At 34.4% G+C, this 22722-nt stretch overlaps 2 protein-coding genes across 2 annotated transcripts; both read right to left on the reverse strand.

The window, feature by feature from the left end:
• Positions 1-220: 220 nt before the first annotated feature.
• On the reverse strand, positions 221-4036 carry LOC147564096 (NAC domain-containing protein 54-like). Its single transcript, XM_086665444.1, has 7 exons — positions 3755-4036; positions 3372-3679; positions 2544-2821; positions 1972-2328; positions 1415-1882; positions 1200-1278; positions 221-1095 (listed from the first exon to the last, which is right to left on the reverse strand). Exons 2-7 carry the CDS (start codon positions 3526-3528, stop codon positions 365-367), a joined length of 2070 nt encoding a protein of 689 aa, XP_086521570.1. The 5' UTR covers positions 3529-3679; positions 3755-4036; the 3' UTR covers positions 221-364.
• Positions 4037-13311: 9275 nt separating this feature from the next.
• LOC147564097 (Regulator of chromosome condensation (RCC1) family with FYVE zinc finger domain-containing protein) lies at positions 13312-19191 on the reverse strand. The gene is made up of 9 exons (XM_086643257.1): positions 18598-19191; positions 17613-17699; positions 17425-17514; positions 17252-17338; positions 16902-17096; positions 14804-16819; positions 14541-14687; positions 13853-14280; positions 13312-13727 (listed from the first exon to the last, which is right to left on the reverse strand). Exons 1-9 carry the CDS (start codon positions 18682-18684, stop codon positions 13613-13615), a joined length of 3252 nt encoding a protein of 1083 aa, XP_086499383.1. The 5' UTR covers positions 18685-19191; the 3' UTR covers positions 13312-13612.
• Between the last annotated feature and the right edge of the window lie 3531 nt (positions 19192-22722).

The following is a 22722-nucleotide window of genomic DNA, read 5'->3' on the forward strand; positions in this document are numbered from 1 at the left end:
ACAGTAACAAATAATAGTCAGAATTCTTATTTTATTATACCAGTGCACTTAGATTTACATGATGTTCACGATCAGCAAAACATATAGCTATCGATTTATTTATTTTTGTTAGAAATGTTGTTCTTTCACCAGGAATTGTAGGCTGCGAGCTATTAATCCAGTCGTAGACACGAAAAACGAGAGAATAACAAGATGCTAATAAAGTGGAAACTGACAAGTATTTGTCTTGACAAATCAATAAATCTTTATAAATGAAATAAACAGTACTAGAAGCTATAAATATGTATAGCTAGGTTATTATATATGTTAATGATTAAATGTATTACACTGTAAGTATAAAAGAGAACAAAGAGACTGTCAATTGTTAAGGGAAGCATGTGATATTGTGAAACCCTAATGCAAAGAGAGCCACGACAGTTGCGAAGAAAGGCCATTTCTTGTTCAAAAACTCACAAGAAATATATCCTTCTTTAATGTTAGAAAACCAAATGTTATTCTTCTTGTCAGTAACACTGCCCCATTTAGCCCCTCCAACATTTTTCAACTTCTTGGCCTCATGAAACTCACAACCTTCTTCTCTTTGATCCATTATAGCTTTGCTACTCATAGACAAACCATCTCTTATTTCCGCATTCACCCGGTTTTCACAAATGTAGATAGAAGTTAATAACATTGCAACGATAAAAATGATAACGTTCATTGTCTCCCCTATAAGGTCGAAACTTGTCCATGTCTTCGACTTGGTTGAATTATTGGTTTTAATGACTTTAGTGTTACTAATGTTAGATGAACTTCGATTTTTCACTCGCGTTGCAATATTTGCTTTTGGTTTCGTAATCGGGTAGTTTGTTACTTGATTAAGATGAACTTTAACTGTCTTTGAGGGCTCTATTCGGTAAAAGAATGTTTCGGCTACTTGATGACTTGAAACAAACATTCCATGATTAACTTCAATCTTCTCATAAACTTCAAAAGTTGGCATACTTGAGAAGTTATCCATGTTTCCCTCTTGTTCATTGTTGACAAACCCAAGTGAGAAATCATCTCCATCATCCTCATTAAAGTGATTATAATTGTTGTTTTGGATAGTTTCTCCTGTAATTTTAGTTTTTTTTTCAATCAAATACTCTGAAGAAGTTGTTAAAAATGACACACTAGCTACTAAAGAAATAACAAAGAGATGAGATTTTGAAAGAAACCTCTCATGTTTTCCTCCTCTCTTCTTTGGAAATTTGAGACAGTTTCTGTAGGAACCATCCTATGTTCTTCCAACATGATCTGATCCAACAAATAAGAGTTTGTTTAAGATTTTCTTTTTCTGAAATCAAAGTAACCCGAATTTTGAATATCGATATTGATCTTAATTAATTAGTTCACTCTTCAATCGAAATGAATTTTAGAAGACTATTCATACCTTCTCTAAATCTTTGCTTGACATTCCTACACCTCTTAGATTCTCCACCATCCTGCTTTCAGTCTTGAACTCTTCTTCCAAGTCATTTATATCTATAAACCTTGTCTGTTCTTCTTGCCATGTCTTCTCTAGTAAAACCGAGGAACCGATATTTCCCCCAAGTTGGCGACCTTCCGTCTGTCCAATTTCAGGTAAAGGTGTAAACTCATTTAAGTAATTAGAATAATCTCCAGAAGGCCATGTTTCTTGGTGATAACTTGGTTGCTGGTTTATCAATTCTTGAGAGGCACCAGCAACTGAAAGTATTTCCTGCAAGATATCACCTCCATTAGTATTTCGCCGATAAGGTTCCGTGGGTTGTGGCAGCAAGTTTGGGTCCTTGAAGTCGAAGTCGGGGAAATCGTCAACCTCTAATGGAGGTAATGAGAGCCTATGCTGTAACCTTGCACACTCTAATGCTATGTCAACCTGCAAGAACAGTTATATCAAGCTATATTATAAGTACGTATGCAGTTGTAAATCGATAGAATTCCCTCTTAAATGATATTTTTTTTTACCTTAGAAGGGAGATAAGCTGTGTGTCCATGGCTAGGAAATGGTCGGGTTGTGGTTTCAAATGCATCATCTGTCAAGTATTCCATCCATTTCCCATCTCTTGAACCATTGAAATCAAACGACGAAGTTCCATGATGAACAACTTGCATTGAGCTAGCCTCTGTTGGGAAAGGATAGCCATTATATTCCACATCTTCTGCTCTTCCATTGGAGGACATTTCGACATTAGGTAAACGATTATGGTGAGTAGGTGTCCATTGCTGCTGATAATGGTTAACACTTCTAGTAGTAGTATATTGCTCCCCAGTTTTAGGTCCTAATGCACTCTTCTTAAAGATACGGCAAAGCGCATAAGCATCCTGAAGAAAATTGGAAAAGATTGTAAGGGAAGAACTCTCAATAACCCTAGTTAGCAATCTTACTCGCAATGTACGTGTATTAAAGTGACAATCAAAGTTACATAAGGAAAAGTACATAGAGTTGATCACAGGAACCTTGACTAGGGTTTCTGTTTCTTATTGCATATACATGTTCGAAAACTTGATAAAAAGAAATAGTTGTAAGAATATTGCACCTGTAAGCCAGAGGCTGTTTCACATTCTTTTTCGTCGAGTCTATACTCATGCATAACCCAATCAGTTCTAGTACCATGAGGCGCCCGTCCTCTATAATAAACTAAGGTCTTCTTCATGCCCACAGCACGCATTTGCGAGTTCACCTTTCGATCCTTACCTGTGGCTTTCCAATAACCAGCTTGAGTAGCCCGGTTAGTTCTTGACCCATTAGGGTACTTGCGATCTCTAGGGCTAAAAAAGTACCATTCGAGATCTTTACTAGGCAAATATGATTTCTCTGCAAAAAACAGTCCAAGAAGCAAAAAAAGTTAATTAATATCATATATGAAGTATTAGGTTATTAATCTCAAAACTAAAAAAACGATCGTGTTGTCGACATGAAATTTTATACTTTAAGAAAGCTTATCTTATCAAAAAAGAATAATTCAAAGGAAATAAAAAAAGCAAGCTAGTAATATACTGAAAACAAAAAGAAGAATAGAAGGGTTAATCTTTGAGGGGTGGAAGTCTTCTTATGGAGACACATTGATCATAAACAACTTTTAAGCAAGTTATGAAATCAAGTTTAAGTTGCAATTTTTGGACTTAATTGTCATTCAAAGGAGTGAAAGTAGTTTATGTATTCTACTTTATCTTTTTGTTTTCTTCATACAAAGCAAAGCAACAATAATCTCTTTATCAGTCAATGCTTTCACACACATCAAATATATGGTTCTTATTAAATTGCATGCCCTTCAAATTATTATATATCCATTCCTTTTGGCAATCATGCATGAAACTTCTCAAAGACCAGGGTTCGAATCTTACTGTACATAAAAAAAATATACCTGGTAATTCCCATGGTTCGCATTTGTAGAGATCGACTTCGGGGATGATTTCTAATTCAATTTTCCTTCCATTAATCTTTCTTTTAAGATAATAAGCTACGAGTTCTTCATCGGTCGGATGGAAACGGAAACCGGGAGGCAAGGATACAGGTGCCATTAGTAAAATAGAAATGACTTTGTGGAGATTTTGGACCTTCTTCTATATATATGTATAAAGAGTGATTGTAGGTAGAACTTTGAAAAGGCAATTGAGGGTGACCAAGAATTACAAGGATCACCAACTTGAAAGTATACACTCTACAATTTACCTACAATGAAATATCAAACAAATGAACAAGAGATCATATGATAGAAAGAGAGAGAAAGAGAGGCCAGAAGAGTACCTGTGGTGAGAAGAAGGTCCAAAAGAGGAGTTAAGAGGTTGGAAGAGAGAGAGAGAGAGGATGGGATAATGGAAATAGTTAGGGAGTATATAAGAAGAGACAAAAAGAAAAGAAAAGGCCGGCCGTCTACCCATCGACTCTTTCATCTTTGTCTCTTTTCTTTTGCTTTTCTTTTTAATTTTTTAAACATGTCTTTCCATCACTGACTACCTTAGAGATTCTTCTTATCTTTCACTTCAAGCTCTCTCTCTCTCTCTCTCTCTCTCTCTCTCTCTCTCTCTCTCTCTCTCTCTCTCTCTCTCTCTCTCTCTCCCTCTTAACCGAGTTAAAAAGATCCCATACTTGATGTATTGTACTTTCATTGGAACCTTATGACACATGGAAATAAATGATTGGAAACGATAGCCGGCCAATTCTATTTTGGCTTGATTCCAATATAGACCTCAATTTGTAATATATTAAAATCTGAACCCTATACAATTCCATCATTCCAAAATAGTAAAGAGAGATGGTCGTGGTAGAGGAAGGAGAAAGGTAGAAGAGGAGAGAAAAAAAAAAGATTTGTTGAATGTCGTCGGCAGATGGGTTGGCCGGTCATCGCCAACATATAGTCAGTTGATCGATCGTTGCCGACATATAGTCGGTTGGTCGGTCGTCTTTTGACAATTGATTTCCGATAAAAAAAGAAGGAAACAAATGTTAGGAATAAAATACTTTTGAAAGAAAAAGTAAAAGAAAATAAAATCAAATTGATAGGTCGGATTACCGGGATATGGTAATTGAGATGGTTTTCGAATGTCGAACAAATATAAACTAAATTTTCTGTTAAGTCAACAAATTATAGACTAAATTTTCTAGTTGGTCATAAATTGGGATCAAATTGAAAATAACCCTTCAATTTTATAGTTAAAGACAGGTTCAACTTATGGTTGGAAAGAGACAAGAGTATCACTATCACCTCCTTAACTGAATTTCGGCGGATGATTTGTTCTTTTCTCATTTCACACGCCGACTCCAAACCAATGATCGCCGATTATTTTATCTTCTCCAATCCAAAATAGGAAAGAATTGGAAGTGGTATTTCACACATGCTTATTATAATGGTTCTCATCTCTTTTGTTCTAAACCCAGATTTGATGAGTCAAATACGACCAGCCTTGGATGATCTGGGAAGGGATAAGCTTTTCCTTTAGTATAACAGGAGAAAATTGAGTTCTCATTGGTTGAAAGGCAAAAAAGAGCAAGATAACCCTTGATTTAATTTCAAAGGGATCTAAAGTACATACAAACTAATTTTTCACATATTTGCTTTCAGAAATTTTATGCTTATGATCCAAAAATCTACCATTAAACACACTTTTAATCCTCTCTCCTAAAATAGGTTTATAAACTAAAATATTAACATAAATGGATATCTAGTCCATTTGTATCCATCTGTAAAGAAATCACAAATCCTTAGAATTTATATTAAATCATAATACCTAATCTAACCTTCTATATAAACAAAAATTGATTTTCTTTCAAAATCCCCAAATATTGGTTTTCCATTTTTATCTCTCACTTTCTCTCTCCAATCACGATCATATTAACAGAAAAGTCCATGGGTATAAGGCCCAAAATAATTTTCAAAAAGGGTTTATGGTCCAATCTTACAAAAAAAAAAAAGATTTTTAGTCCTTTTGCACTTGGGACATAATAACCCTTACTATATAATAAATATTTTCGTCCATGTCCCCAACAGATTTCCCGCTAATTTAAAATTGGGGTCAGACCAAATTTGAAACAGCAACATTCTACTGTGATTTTGGGGAATTAAATAGGAATAACGGATATTTTTCAAAACATATTTTCTCTCTCATCCTTTCAGGATTTGGAAACCAAATCGAATCTCCCTCTTTCCGAATCAGATCAAGGACCAAATCTGGGATCAATTTAGCGTGATTTGGGGGTTAATATACAAAACGTATATATCACTTTCTCACACATAACTTTCAGATTTAGAAAGATTATATTTTCTCGGATCAGTTTATCATGATTTGGGGGTTAATATACATAGCGTATATATCACTTTCTCTCACTTAACTTTCAAATTAGGAAAGAGCATATTTTCTGGATCAATTTAGCGTGATTTGAAGGTTAATATACGAAACGTATATATCACTTTCTCTTCACTTAACTTTCATATTTGGAAAGAGTCCATTTTTCTAGGATCAATTTAGCGTGATTTGAGGGTTAATATACATAACGTATATATCACTTTCTCTCATTTAATTTTCGTTTTTACTTATACATAACCAAACATCCCTTACAAATTATGAAACATGTTCATAAATTATGTACAATGTACGAACATTACAACAACATTTGTTTTCGTTTTTACTCATACATAACCACACATCAAATACAAATTATGTGTTATTTATGACGAGGAAACCATCATTTGTCATGTATACAACATAATTTATTCAATGGTTCACATTATTTATACCAGAACTTAATGTTTTTTATACAGGTACACTGCAGTATCTTCTCAACTATCTGAGTCATTCAACAAACAGCAGTTACACGTTTTAAATCATTCTTGACGAACGAACTGAATCTTCTCTGATGGAAATCGAAACAACTGACCAACTTCAGTAAATATTTTGTTCCTACCATCAGATTTTAGTTTCGTAGTCTTACGTAGGTTATGTATATTAACCCCCAAATGACGCTAAATTGATCCCAAAAAATATATTATTTCCAAATCTAAAAGTTAAGTGAAAAAAATTGATATATACGTTTTGTATATTAACCCCCAAATCACGCTAAATTGATCCCAGAAAATATACTCTTTCCAAATATGAAAATTAAGTGAGAGAAAAATGATTTGAATCGACAAAAAAAATTACGTAGTAAGAGAGAGAAAATTGATTTGATTTCCAAATCTGTAAACAAGAGAGAGAAAATTGATTTGGAAATATCCGTTAGTTCCTATTTAATCCCCCCAATCACGCAACAAAAATGCTGTTTCAATTTTGGTCCGACCCTAACTAAAAAAAAGCGTGAAATCTGTACGGGGATATGGACGGAATTTGGTTTTATATGGTAAGGGTCTCTATGTCCAAATTGCAAAAGGACCCATTTTTTTGGGAAGATTGGACCTTAAACTCTTTTTGAACATTATTTTGGACCTTATATCCATGAACCCTTGTTTTTATTTGAGTCATTTTATCAAAAGTACATATTGAAATATCAATAAAATACATTATTATTACAGTCTTTTCAATATGGCTCAAAAGTCCACTATATTGTTACACGACGTTACTCAATAACTATCATCTCGAAGACATCTTGGGTCTTAAGATCCGTATAAATACAACTAAAGCATCATTTGGGACATGAAAGTCAGTTATTCATATTTTTATCTTATTTGTATTCAAATTCAAAAAATTATAGACTTCCACTGATATTGGAATCAAACTTGGGACTTCCTGTATGCACCTACTATTGCAACAAGTGGTGGTGAAAAAAGAACGTCCCTTACATATTTTATCTGTAGACCCACTATTTTGAAATGTCTTTAGCAACGTCCACAAGACATTTTGTCTATTAACCTTCTATCAAACTATATTCAATAATGGGGAGAGAGAAATAACCGTTTTTTCAGAGAGAGAAACTTAGATCTTGTTGTTTTCCGGAGGAGGGATTCCTCCTCCGGATCTTCCTCTTTGCTAGTTTGCTTTATCTTATTAGACCTATAATAATAAAATCTGGAAAATATTGCTTTACCAATGTCCACCATTCCCCACCGATTTTTTCTAGGATTTGGTAAACCCTAAAAATTAGTACGTGTACAAACAACAATTTATCTCTCAAAGTATTACTGCTTCTTGAAGACGAAATCTTAAAGTGGCGGCGTTGACAAGAAAGAAGGATGGGGGTTGTTGTTCTCTGTTCTTCACGACGTTCTTCTTCTAAAAGATTCCATATAATCTTGACATTTCTTCATCCTCTCTGACAAATCCATATCTGGTTCTTCTTCTTCTTGTTCTCTATGAGTAAGAAGATGGAGATGAAGATTGTTGTGCTTTTGTAGAAAAGCAATTTTTAGAGAGAGAGAGAAAAAGGCTAAGAAGAGTCGAGGAATCTAGAAGAGAATAAACTTGATAAACAAGTCTATTATGGCTTTGTAACGCCAAGAGAATTATCTGTCTTTAAATCTGATCCGGGAGTTGCAATTCCAAAAGATGATAGATATAAACTAGGGTTTGTAAACTTGCCGGTTCTTCAATGGTGGTTGGCGAATACTTGTAACAAAGAAGAAGGAATTGACTCGTTGAGACTTGCTGAGTTAATTATGTCTTCCGATGATGACGGCGGTTTTTTCTATAGTGGTGGCGGTTTTCCGGTGATGACGGCGGTTTTCCGGCGACGGTTTCCGGCGACAATGGCGGTTTTCCGGCGACGAGCGACGGAGATTTAAATTATTGTTTTGTTTTATCTAATAATTTGTTGACCTTTAGGGTTCTTTTATTCGTGATCTTTAGGATCCTTTCATCTTTTTTCTATCTTTTTCGTCAGAGTCTAGTCCAAGTTCTCTCACCTCACGAGGTACTTTACATTCGAAGTTCTTAGAATTTACTTATGTAACTCTCATGTCGCTGAACAGAGAGGAATTACTTTTGCCATGTAAATTAGTGATTTAATCACTTATGAATGAAAAGGGTTTCAATGGTTTCAAAAAAAAAAAAAAAAAAAAAAAAAAAAAAAAAAAACTATATTCAATAATCTAGAAGAAACTGCCCACAAATATCTCTACCCAGACCCCAGTTGCTCCTTTGGGCAGACCACACTTTCCAAGACCAAGAACCCAAGACTATTGAATTTTGAGTATGCCACGAGATGCATAGCCTACTGGGCAGTAGGCCCATGTATTGTGGGATCCTGATATAATTGTGTGGGCCACTATCCAGATAGGGGCCGAGGATTTGAAAGACTACGGTCGTCAAACGAGCAATGGAAGAAGGGAACCAGCTTTTGACATGTGACGTAAAAAGGGAGTGAGAGAACAGGATCACTTGTGTTGGTCCCTCATACTTTTGAACACTATTCTTCAATTTCTCTTCCCTATTCCAATGCTTTTCCTCAATCTATGTATCTTTAGGTTCTTTTCTCCTTTTCTAGTTTATGCCTCCCTTCCTTCTCCTCCTCTCTCACTTACATCACTATTAATTTTGTATTTAGGTTTGGAATATATTTCCTCTCCTTAGTTTAAGTTGTAAAATATCGCATCACTCGTAAAATTACCTCATTTCTAAAGAAAATGTGCCTTCTTCACCGTTATGTTTTTAATCAATTCATATGTGTTCCTCGTATGACTAAATATTTTTATTGATTCAGTTTGAAGTTTAGATTTTTCAATTATCCGGTAGAGACGTATTTAACATTCAGTACCACATTCATGATTTATAATTAAAGTTCAATTTTGTAAGATACAATTACACAAATGATGAGTCGTTTAGTATATGTGTTCAAATATCACGAATTGTGATCGTTATGTAGTTAAGTTAATAATAATAATAATAATAAATGGTTGTCTCTGATGTATTGTAATCACGGTCCATAATGACAGATAATTATGAAAAATTGGTTTGAAGAATTTAAAGAAATCAACATTTATTCTTATTTTTGAGAGTTAACCTCATGATTTAGCTCTTCAAAGATCAGAAGTTTGACTTCCCTGGCAGTTACTCAACTTTCAGTTTGTAAGATATGTAAATATGCTAATCTAGATTACAATGATGAAGTAATAAATTTCAAAAACTTGTCTGGTTTTAAATTTCAAGTTTATCTAGACATTAAAATCTCACTAGAATCATATCCTTAGTAGCTAATTTCTATAATTGAAACTATGCTTGCAAGAAGTTATTCTCATAATAGTTAGAAGATTGTACATAAATTCAAGAACATTTCATTTTTATTTATCTTTTTTTGATAGAAAACAGAATATTGTACTATTAATCAATTAGAATTAAATCATTAATCACATGCAGGAAAGAGTATAGGCATGGGGCCTGTGGGGCACCAAACCATGCACACCAACCCAACCCAACCCGCCTCCTCCCACATGGCTAGACAAAAACAAAGTTCACCCCACATGATCCAACTTTCCAAGCTTCTTGATTGTTAATGGGGGACTTGAAGAATTGGTACAAGAGACTGATAATGTGATATAATTCTCTTTGTAAAAATTCACTAAGACATCTCCATTATGATTGAAAATATGCACATATCTTTCATTAAACAACAAAAAAGTATTTATAATCGCCCTAAAGGCCAATAAGAAGAACTCTAAACAAACTATGATAAAAAAATCTCCGACGGGCCATTATATTAAAGTCTAAAACTACATGTGTTTTTATTTTTTTTTTTAAATCAAGGGAACAATTTCCATTAATAAGTGACTAAATCACAATGTTTACATGGATGAATTCTTATTTCTCTCCTCTGAAAACTTCATGAGAGTTACATACCTTTAAATGCAAAGTGCCTCATGAAGAGAAAGAAATTGGACTAGACAGACTCAATAAAAACCGTAAAAGTCGAAAAATAAAAGGATCCTAAAGATCACGGATGAAAAGACCCTAAAGGTCGCGAATGAAAAGACTCTAAAAGTCGACAAAAAAAGAAAAAAAATGAAAAAAAACAATGTCATCGGCAAACCACAGCCGTCACCGGAAAACTGTTGCCGGAAAACCGTCGCCAGAAACCTTCGCCGGAAAACCGCTGCCACCAAACAAAGAATTTCTCTGTTCTACTTGTCTCTGAACCACCACCTCCACCATCAACCACCACCCTCTAAAAACATTTAACACCACCACAAATACCACCACCGCCACCCTTTACCAGACCCTCCTGTCCAACACCACCACCATCCCACCACCATCACAAACCATCATCACAGATCCCATGTCTCTACCAAACCACCATCACTAAACCCCACCGGATGTAGCCACAAACCACCCCCACCACAACCACCAAACCCATCAATCACAAAACCAATCGCATCTCCATGAGCAAATCGATCACCACCAAACATCACAAGACTCCACCACATAATATCTACAGAAACAGAGAAATGGAAGAAGAAAAGAGGGAAAAACTAAAACCATGGAAAAATAACTATGGGTAACTACCCCATTGAGGAGGCGCCACCCTAAAAACGGAAGCAAGATTTTTCTACCACCTGGCTCTTTCTCTCTCTTCTAACTGCCCACTTTAGGGATGTTTTTGGCATTACATGTGTTTTTATTTGTAGTAGATGTAAAATAAATTAGATAGATAGTTCAGAACTCTCTAAAGCCAAAATTTCTTAATTTTGTCTAACATAATTCATCAATTTTTTTGGGTTTAGCTCATTACGCAGAGGGTATACAGATTACAAACCTGCAAGAGTATGGTTTGTGTAATTTCATCCAAATTCTGAACATAATCGCACAAATTCACACATGTTTGTACAATTTAGGTAAGCCCGAAAATGATGTCTTTTAACTAAGACCAACACAAAACTGACGGATCTCCATTTTTCAACTGAAATTTTAAAAGTGATACACCATGAATTGACAATTGACATATACGTTATGATGTATAATGTATTTATGGGAAAACTAAAGTTTGTTTGAGAATTCTAATCTAGACTTTATCCAACATATAATTAAGGAATTGTGAATCTTGAGTTGTAAAATCCATGTTATGATGAGTGTGGATCGAATCAAAATCTTGTAAAATCCATGTTATGATGAGTGTGGATCGAATTCAATATTATATGTAGTTTCCACATACATATAATATTGAATTATTATTTTTTTAAGTCATTGTTTAGTAAAGAAAAGCAGATTAGGGTTTTATTTTTAATAGATCAAAGGAAGAATATCTGGCCGAAAGGAAATGCCCCCACCACCACACACCTTTCCTTTCCTATGGATGAAATGTTTTTCTTCTTTTTGATGAAGACTATGGATGAAATGTTGATCCCTAAAAATTGCAGCCTTGCTTTTGCACTTCCACATTCTCTCTGCTCACATGAATTTTAACAATAAAAGAGGGAAAAATTGTTATGAAAACACTCCTATAAGAAATGACTCATTCCTTCTCTTACCATAATAACATTGTTATCCATTCATTTTTCTTTTATATATTGTCCACATCAAAATGATAGAATATGTATGTTAGTAACATAAATTGTTCAAACGACACTCAAACATTCTAAAGGTCTTACAAACTATTTTACATGATATATGCTAATACGTATAAATGGTTGTACAAACTACCTTATTTTTCAACAACAAAAGAAACTACCTTATAGGCCAGTAATTATATTTTTAATAACGCAGAATCAATAAATTATCGATATTTTTCAGGACATTGATTTGGTGACCTCGATTATGAAGGTGCTTATGGCCTTGCATTATTTTTGTGGAGCATACCTCTAGAGCGGTGCTTATGGCCTTGCATTATTTTTGTGGAGCATGCCTCTAGAGCGGTGCTTATAAGATTTTCTCTCAAACTTTGCAAAGTCAGCATAAATGGATCTATGTGGGCTATTGGGTCATACATTCCTAAATTGTTAACACCCCTCACACCTGCCTTTCACTGCCTATAGATGATATTGATTCCTATAAAGGACAACCTCACATTCATTACTCTCCAACTTTATTGAATTTAAGGAATAAAAGAGGAAAAGTTGTTGGTGTTTAGTCTCATGTTGGTTGTTTGAGGGGGTGGTGGTCACTTTTTTTTTTTTGTTGACAAAAAAAAAAAGGAAACTAAGCACCCAGATAGTCTTGAAGCTTATGAAGGAAGTGCCACGTCCACTTATAGAGATTTTTCTTGCCCCACTTTGCGAGTTTGTCCGCTAAATTGTTTTGATCCCTCGGGATGTGGGTGAATTTAATGGAATCAAAATGTCTCTTAAGGTTATCAATGTCGTCCATGAATTTCTCCGATTGCCAATCTGTCGCCGAACTGTTGTTGTTCAGGTAGCGGATGAGGTTTTGGTTATCGCTTTCCGTGTGTAGATGAGTGATCTTAAGGTGTGCCGCCCATTGCATTGCTTGTAAAATGGTTTGACATTCACATTCTTTTGCCGTTTGACCTCTGATCGAGTCAGCCATCGCCATTATAAAGTCCGCATTGTCATCATGAAAGATGCATTCATAGCCGGCTGGGTCTAAAAGAGACGAGAAGGAGGGGTCCACATTGCACTTGAGAAATGGCGTTTCGAGAGGAGTCCAAAGGGGATGGATGTTGTCTTGCTTGCTTTGTCTGCGGTCTGGACTAGTAAATGAACTTTGGATATTGGTGATAACCTGCATAGGAGATTGCTCTTTCGAAGAGAAACATTTGTCACACTTTTCAATCAAAACGCATCACCTCTTGAACTAGCTTTTGCAGTGAGATAAACCCGAAATCAATTTATAAGTTTGAAAAAAAGCATCACCCCTTGAACTAGCTTTTGCAGTGAGATAAACCGGAAATCACTTTTGGGGGCAAGTGAGGCCCATTGAAGACCTAGATTTTGTAATAAATTGTGTTTTGTATTTGGTCAAGGATTACAAAAAAATAAACAATAAAACAATTCCCTGTTAAAGAACATAAAACCTATACAACTAATAACTTAGATAAATCCACCTTCTAAAACCAAAGGAACAAATCCAATTCTCCACAACCAGTTATCCTTTTCACCCATTCACAATCATCTCACCTCCAACCCCCTATCGATCCGATTCAGTTGAAATCCTGTTTTTGGCAAACACATAATGTGTCATCGACACGTGCCATGGGCATACGGAAAAAAACATTAGAGAAACTTCAGCTTCACAAATTGCTTCTGTCTGGACTGATTATTTCTTCAATGTCATGCTTCTTGTAAATTCTTAACATATTCTCTTCCCACCATCTCTTTGCTTCCTTCTCACTGAATCGCCTTCGACTACAAACGAACAAAAAATTTGTTTTAAGTCAATCCGAAAGGGTTATACATTTGCATAGAGATTTAGATAGAAAGTTCTAAGATATCACAGATGGGAAATTCAGCTCATGGAATGAGAAGATTACCTAAATCTCACGCGCTTGAGACCCTTTTGTCCACTCGGCAAAGTCACGAAAGTGATATAAACTCCAGGATCATCCTGCTCTACCCATTCTGACTTTGATGGTTTACTAACATTTTGTCTAAAATTAGACTCTTCGACAGAAGGATCCGATATAACACAACCATCCGATTTATCTCTCTGGTGGGTAGTTGAGAGTGTATTACGGAATCGAATAGGTGAGTTATATAAATCATCTAGTAGTCTTTCTTGAGGTAATCCAACTATAGGAGACACTTGAGTAGTCGAAAGCATCGATCCTTCATCCTCCATATTTAAAGCATCTGTACAGATTGGTCTGATTTGAGGTAGATAGAGATGAACACCTTCAGATAGTACAGATATCACGTTTGATTCTCTCCTTTCACACTGCTTTTCCGACATTGTATACAGCTGCATCAAACAAGATTTACAAGACAATGAGGATTTCATATTAGAAAAATGAATATACGTCTATATCTCATTTTTTATCTAACCATGATTCGAAATGTCAATGAATTTTATATCAGTTGTTTACATTATACAGTATAATAACTTGTTGATTACCGATCAGAGCCGTTTCATTAGCACAGGCATGACTTGGTCTTTTTCATTAAAATGTGATATACAATCTACGAAATGAGCTAGAAGGATGTCGAAGGTCAGAAGATTACCTTAGAAGACAAAACTTTGATTATTTCCTTGGCTTCTTTGCACTTAGCGGCTTCTTCCTTGGCTAGCAACCACGTCTCATCAACCTTTTGTTGATATTGTTTAAGCATGTCACTTTTTGCTTGGCATTGTTCTTGAAGCCTCTTAGCCTATTACAATATCAATGAGTTTAATGATTCAATTCCTTGAAATAAGGCATAACTTCATATACAATAAGAGACACAGAAACGTATATACTTTTTAAGCCCGTAAATGGAAAACTTACCTCAGCTCTTAACCTTTGCACTTCCGAACGTATTGCGTCTGGATCTGATAAGCTTCTCCTTGGTTTCATGGTAGGAGGAACTCCAGCATACCCCGAAGAAACAGCCGATGGTTCAATCTTTGTAAGATCTAAAGATGTTGTGGACCAATCTCTGTCAGAAGTTGTAAATGACACAGGGCACGGAACATGACCCCATCTTGGTAATCCACTTGATAGATGTGAAACAGGACCCACAATCTTCTTGTTGAACCCTTGCTTATCAAACGCCTGCCCTTCGACAAATTTAGCATCGACGCGACTAGAAAGTCTAGGTGAAGGTTGTGGTGCAATTGAATCTTGCCGATCTGTGTTTATCTTGGGGATTTCTTGTTTTATCAAGGATTGTCTATCTGAATTTTTCGACTTCGTCAATTTATTGAAACATGAATCACAAACATGATGAAGTTTGTCCTTATTTAGTGCCAATGTTGCATTTATTACCTTCTTGCTACTACACGAACGACAAAACGGAAAACCACAATTATAACAATTGTGTTTCTTCTTTGTAAACCCAAAAACCATTTTACACCCACTACAAGTTGATTGATCACTAAGGAAGATCGATTTATGCAAACAAACTGCCGCTGTAAAACTAGACCCGCATATAACTTTTTCAACTTGTCTATCTCTCAAGGCCTCCACTAAAGTTGGAGAGTTTCTATCGTCGGTATCTCCTAAACCTAATCGTCCATTTGCACCTTTTCCCCAAGTATAGACTCTACCCCTAGTCGTCAAGACAGCTACATGATATGATCCCGACGAAATATCCTTAACTATTTCCCCTTTAAGCTTCCCTTCTACTATCGCTATCGATTTATATTTAGCCAGTGGATTCCCTAGTTGACCATGAGCCGAACTTCCCATAGTGTAGACTATACCGGTATTTGATAATACGACAGTTAGCATTCTACCACAAGAAACTTGAACGAAATCATGACCGGCAAGACTTTCAACGCATGTAGGTAAGAGCTTTCTATCTTGACCGAAATGCCCGAGTCTTCCTTTATCTCCGTCTCCCCATGTAAACAATTTCCCACTAGGAGAGTTGCTCTCCGAATGATCAGACATTTTATCCACAATAGCAGCCATATGCCATGTTCCACATGAAACCGAATTAACTCTTAGCCCTTTCAAATATTCAACTTCTTTTGGTTGAGAAACGCTTTCAAGATTACCATGCCCAAGTACCCCAAAAGTTCCATCCCCATAAGTAAATAACTGCCCGGATGAGGAAACAATTGCCGTATGCCATTCCCCGCACGAAACACTAGACACGTGTAAACCATCCAAAGGACCATAGACTTTCCTCGGAACCCACTTAAAACTATTGCTACTATTATCTAGAGTACCGACACCATTGTGATCACCCCACGTGTAAAGTTCACCGGAAAGTGTCACAGCACATGTATGATATTCACCGCAAGCAACAGATTCTACATGAAAACCGCTTAAGGATTCAACGATTTTCGGGTGAGAAACATCCACGTTACTTTTATGTCCCAATCTTCCCCCATTCTCCTGTCCCCAACAGAAGACTTCTCCTTGCTTTGTAACCAAGGCGGCGTGTTTTCCTCCGAAGGATATGTTCTTTATATCTAATCTTGCAGTTGATTCAAGTAATTTGGGTAATAGAGAATCGAATGATGTACTATTATGCGAAAATATTATATCAGCAGGGGGGCCTAAGTGTCCTCCTTCTATCCCTTCTCCCCACATAAATACATCTCTTAAAATATCATTTCTCTCCGCTAGTGGAAATGCGTGAGCAGGAGAAGCGTATGGACTAGGCGAACCCATTAGTCGGTCTGGGCTAGCAGATATTTCTCTTTCTATCTTTACGACATTATCGAGTAAGTCAGTTTCTGTTGAGAAAGTTCTTGGTTCGGCAGAGCAATAGCTATTTGAAGTGTATGCCAAGCCATCTGATAAACATCTCTCTGCTACTAACCGTGTTGGACTTCCACATAAGCTGCGCGCCTTATAAAATGTATTACCACCATCAGATTATTGAAGAATGAAAATTTCTAGAATAAAAGACAAGATCAGTTTGGATTTAAACCTGGAAAAGTTCAGGAGGGTCCTCTAGAATTCCTAGGTTACGCTTTCGTCGAGAAAATCCGGCTGGACTGTTGATACAGCTTTGAGCGCCTCTTCGAGTTCTCAACGTACCCAAAGGTCTAGAATGGTGAGACCTAGTGATTAGAGCTCTCAAACCAACACACCAACATTTCGCCTGATCGTTGTCCTTGCATATCTAACCAAAAAGAAACATAAAGATATAGGAAAAGCTCCGAAAATTCAAACTATATATTTTCTCAAGCGAAATAGAGCTCGAAACACAAAGACATGATAACCAAAAAATAGATAATTTGTGGCATGAGAAGGAAACAAAAAAAAACAAGAGTCTACCAAATCAAGCGAACGTTCACCATTTGCATAGATGAGCGAAAAGGATTGAGACTCCTTCTCTGGTTGAGGCAGTCTTTGAAAATTCACCTGCAGTAAAAAAAAAAAAGGTATGATTAAGAGATTTCATAATATAATATAATCGAAACCAGAATTACAGAAGTTAGATGATATACAGTTTTTTGTCCAACAATTATTTTTGTAACCGAGTCCAGACTCAAATGCCTTTCTTCTTTTCCAGAATACCATAGTAAATGCTTCTCATCCTGAAACATTAAATTTAGTCATTGCTCATGCTGAAGAAGTAGATACTAAGAGAAAGGAGAAGGAAGTACTTCAGCCATGAGAAAAATGACAATCTTACCCTTGAAAGTCTGAAAGGGCAGAATTTGGGCTTTCCTCTTCTTCCATACTTCAAAAGTTGTGCACCCTTCTTCAAGGCGACAATCGCCTTCACGGGTTACAAAACAATTTAGTAAATCTCAAATTCACAATACTTCTTATTCAAAATAACTTGTCAACAATAGACGGGGACCAACAATGACAAGCTCTACTTGAAATGGAGATAGTCCTAACCGAAACGGTCTAATGAAATGTCTAATAAATTTGAACATACTAGAGTAGCTAATCAATATAAGCAACTAGAATCAAGATTACTAAAATTGTATGACTTTTTCGATATGGGGTTTATTTTTAACATTCAATACTTACATTTTTACACATAAGAATTTACATACCCCAAAGTTAATTATACACTTAATGAACCAATCATTATATGAATTGAGCTACTAAAAATCGAACAATACAATATGTTTAATATAACTTAATTATAAGCACATAAACAATACTTGAGTCCAAGTAATCTCCTTACAAAGAATCATCAAGCAAATTTGAACTCTTCAATTAACAAGTATTCTAAACTAAAACTACTTGATTCCCTTCTCATTTACTTGAGTTTTCTCAACTTTTTGAGTTCTCTAATTACCCAAAAATTGCAGGATCATAACCTAACTTTACTAAATTGAATTGTCCCATCCTCAAATGAGATAATTTTTAGAACTTCTCCTCTCAATTTCCAAAACAAAAGAAAACATTTTTTTCATCTTTTTCAAAGTTGATTAAAAATGCTAATTGAACCCAAATTGAGTAATAGTATATACACTATTTTCACACATTAATCATCTCACTTTTTCCCACAAAAGAACAAAAACAACAAATCATTTTTTTTCAATGTCTAATAGAATAAAATGGAAATTAAATTTAACCCTTAATAAATAAAGAAGAACTTAAAATCTTCATGGATTGGAGAAATTAGAAAAATGGAAATTCTAGGCAAAAAAAGAAAAAACCTGTTCAATTTCTCTGTCAAGAGGAACTCCTGATGTGTTGGTGGTGGTTGATGGTGTCATTGTTATTGTCATGGAATCTTTACCCATTTTTCTTCTATGTTTGTTTGTTTGTTAACAACAACCAGTTAGATTTTTCATGGAAATTAAAGACAAGAATAGTAGAGAGAGGAAATAAGGGTTTTGTTTCATAAATAGGAACCTTTATAAGAGAATGTAAGAAGAGAAGTAAGTTCTAAGGTAACAGATTCCCCTGCTACATTTGCAGAGTAATAGAGAAAGAGAAAGAGAGGGTTTTAGAGAGAGAGAGAGAGAGTTAGGAGTTAGAGAGAGAGAGGGTAATATTTTTTTTCTCTCTCTTGATTGTGATAAATCATCAATTGTTATGGGCAGAGAGTTGAGACTGTGTTTTCTTCTTCTTTTTCGTGCTTGGTGAGAGAGAGAGACTGAAAAAGGGAAAAGAGAACTTGGTTAAAATAACTGGAAGAAATCCATTCACCCGTGTGCATCCATGTGCATCCATCTCCTTTTTTTATACATCCCCATAACTTATCATCTTTCTTGGAAACATTAATAGACACACAAGTCCATCCGTTCAAAAGTTGTAGGTGTAGTGATTGGACACTCCTCTTAAGTCTATGAAGTCGTAGGGCAGAATTGTGTGTATCACATCCTCATGACGTATCAATGATTTGTAACGACTAATGTGAATCGTAGTCGATTTCTCGAAGAAAAAAAAACAATAGACACACGAGAAAAAAATAATAAAATAAAGTAAATAACAGTTTTTATATTAGATTTTACACCAAACAAGAGCACTAAAAACAGAACAGAGAAGACAGGAAATTGGGCTGGTTTTTTTTTCCGTCGGTCTGTTCCTATGCCTAGGCTGAATAATGGTCACAATCAAATTTGCTCATTTTAGAAAATATTTTTTTTAAGATTTATATTCCTATTCATTTACCTTTTTTAGGTGTATAGTTGGGAAAATGATGAATTACTTATTATTGACCTAACATTTTTAGAATGTTTAATTATTTGTCCTGAATCATTGTGGCTAAGGTGAATTTATGGGATTATAAATATAAGAACAAATTTAATTATAGACATCATGAAAATACTAAAGATTAGTTTTAACAAATGTGTTTATTTTTATTGGTAAAATAGGTATGAAATTCTATTGGAATATTAGAAGTATTGAAATCTAAATTTTATAACAAGAAAGAGAATCAATTAGTGATATCCTATGAACACTATTTTTAGTCAAAAAAGATTTCTCCCATTTAAAAAGGATGCTACTATATGCAACTTCAATTCTGCTAAGGACAACTATTAGAAAAAAATGACTAAATAAAACTAACTAAAATTGTGTCCTAAATTGCTAACCAACACCAACACCAAAAATCAAGTATAACCGAATCTCTCTTCCATTCTATACACAACTCTAAAAAAATTATTACACAAAATAACTAAATAAAATTAATTGAATTTTGTCTTAAATTGCTAAACCCAACACTAAAAGAAAAAAAATCAAATATAATTGTATTTTTTCTCAAAATTCAAATTTCTATTACCATAATTAATTATTTATAAATAAAATTTATTCGAACATTAAACTAAAAAGTTAACCAAATATTAACAAATAACAAAAAAATATTATATTTCAATCAGAGCATTCCAAGCTGTTATTTGAGGTAAAATCCAAAGAAAAAAAAAATCAAATATAACCGAATTTTTTCTCAAAAAAATATTGGGTTCAAAGAGATAGAGATAGTATCTTTTATAATCCTAATAACTATGACTTAGTCAAGCTTAGTTTAAATTTTGGTTCCTCATCAATGGGTATATTTTCAACAAAAAAAAGTCCCAACGGATATTCATTCATATAATCATACATCACCAAGTATCTTCTATAACCCTAACTACTATGACTTAGTCAAGCTTAGTTTATACCTTAATAGTGTATGTTTCATTAAATCAAATCGTGTTTATAGATTAGAATTTTGGTTTATCAAGTCCAACGGGTATTTATAGATTAGAATTTTGGTTTATCAAGTCCAACGGGTATTGTTCAACAAAAAAAAATCTAACGGATATATTTTCAAAAGAAAATAAAATCACATGGTATATTCATAAAATCATACAACATAAAATCACTATGTATATTTTTAAGCTTAGTTTAAACCTTAATAATGTATATTTCATAAAATCATACTACATAAAAATAATGTATATTTTTTTAAAACCTATAACACGTTTAAGTATTTTTTTTAAAATATTAGACAACACTAATACAACCAATTTTATTTTTGTTTGATAATTTAATAAAAGAAAAAATTGTGTCTAGTAAATAATTTTGGGAAGTCAAAACATAGTTGTATTTAGCAATCTAAGATTCAAAAAATTATTTGCTAGATAAAACAATAAATCGATCTTTAGTGTTGTTTAGCAATTTAATAAAAAATAAATAGTTGTGTCTAGCAAATAGCTTTATGAAGCAATTATGCAGTTTCGTTTAGCATTTGTCTTTAAAAAAGAGGAATTACCTAGTTAGTGTTGCCATTGGAATCCTGGTGGGTTCATTTATCTCTTTATTGGCTCTAGGTATATTTTAGATTAGAGCTCTTTATTCAGAATCTAAAGTTTGTCAAAAAACGATTTCAAATCAGTGAATTTTCTGGAGTTGATGTCGCTGGGTAGAGGGCTAAATAAATGTATTAGCTAAAGTTAATCCCACAGCAAGTAGAAAAAAAATATTTTATACTGTAGACATAAGTTACATACCTATAGTAAGGATGGTGATGAGAGAATGATAGAGTGCTAAGGGGCCCATAGCCGGCTAGGCCCGTAGGTGTCTAGTGGCACACTCGCTACTTGGAGCTCTTTCAGCCATCTTTTCTCTAAGATCATAAATCTAAAATACATGCACACAGAATAGATCCATCTTTTTCAACAAAAAAAAAAATAATAGATGCATCTTAATTTGACATTGATGATCATAAATCTTGAAATTATCATGAAATTGAAAGTTGGTTGGAGACATAAAAGTTGAGCCCATAAAAATCCAAAATGATATTTATAAAATACATAAGTGGACAAGTTACAATGTACATAGTTGTATGAATTTTTGTTTGAGACAACAGCTAGACATGCATGCATGCACACACAGACATGCATTAGCAAAGAAACAATCTCCCAATATTATTTTGTATCCCTTGTTCCCAAATGTGCAATAAGTGTCATAATCCACTAGTACCAAATTTTACCTTTAAATTCCATTTACTGGTTCACATAAAGTAAGTGTGTTAAGAGAACAAAAGGAAAAACGTTGTTGGTCAGAATTCAGATGGCAATCCAGAGCCTCACAGATCGAGCTCAACGTATCAGTACGTCTCTTCGTTGTGCTCTTGATTTTTGATAGTTTTGCACGAAAACATGAATGAGGTGTTCTATTTCAAATTTTTGGGAATACAAAAAACAACAATTAAGTAAAAGCAAATCTATGTTCATCTATTCAGGTCTTATCCCAGATCATGGAAGATCTTTAGCTACACTATATAATAAATAAAATAAAATAATAGATCAAATCTTATTTTAAAATAATGAATGGAGCAAAATATACTTTGACCTAAAAGAAATATTTGAGGAAAGACCATATAAAGTTGAATGGTCATTTCATAAAAAAAAAAAGTCACATGGAACCAGCCAAGTCTAAGAAAGTTGTAGATAGATAGGTTTTTTTGTCAAATAGTTTTTTCTAAAAGAGTGTGATGACATAGAAAATTGATTAAGAGTGTCTGCCAAGTGCCTACTACAAGCTAAAACTATTCATAAACTCATTCATTATACTGTCTCTTCCCACTTGTTACAGTTGTTCAGACTTGTCAAACCCTAACTAAAAACACCTGACAATTTGTCTCTGGGATCCCTTTGTCTCTCCACTATTTTACACAGATGATATTGTTTTGTAACAAATTGACAATATTCATATTCCATACATATATACATATATACATTTATTAACAAAAAAAAATATACATATATACATAAAATCCAGCCTTACTACGTGGGGAGGCTTTAGATTATATTGAATCTGAATATCAAAACATAAAAAACTTAAATCCCTAA

Source organism: Eschscholzia californica, unplaced genomic scaffold (assembly GCF_041429995.1).
Source record: "Eschscholzia californica isolate CP2 unplaced genomic scaffold, dmEscCali1.0.p SCAF_1, whole genome shotgun sequence".
Taxonomy (NCBI): Eukaryota; Viridiplantae; Streptophyta; class Magnoliopsida; order Ranunculales; family Papaveraceae; genus Eschscholzia; species Eschscholzia californica.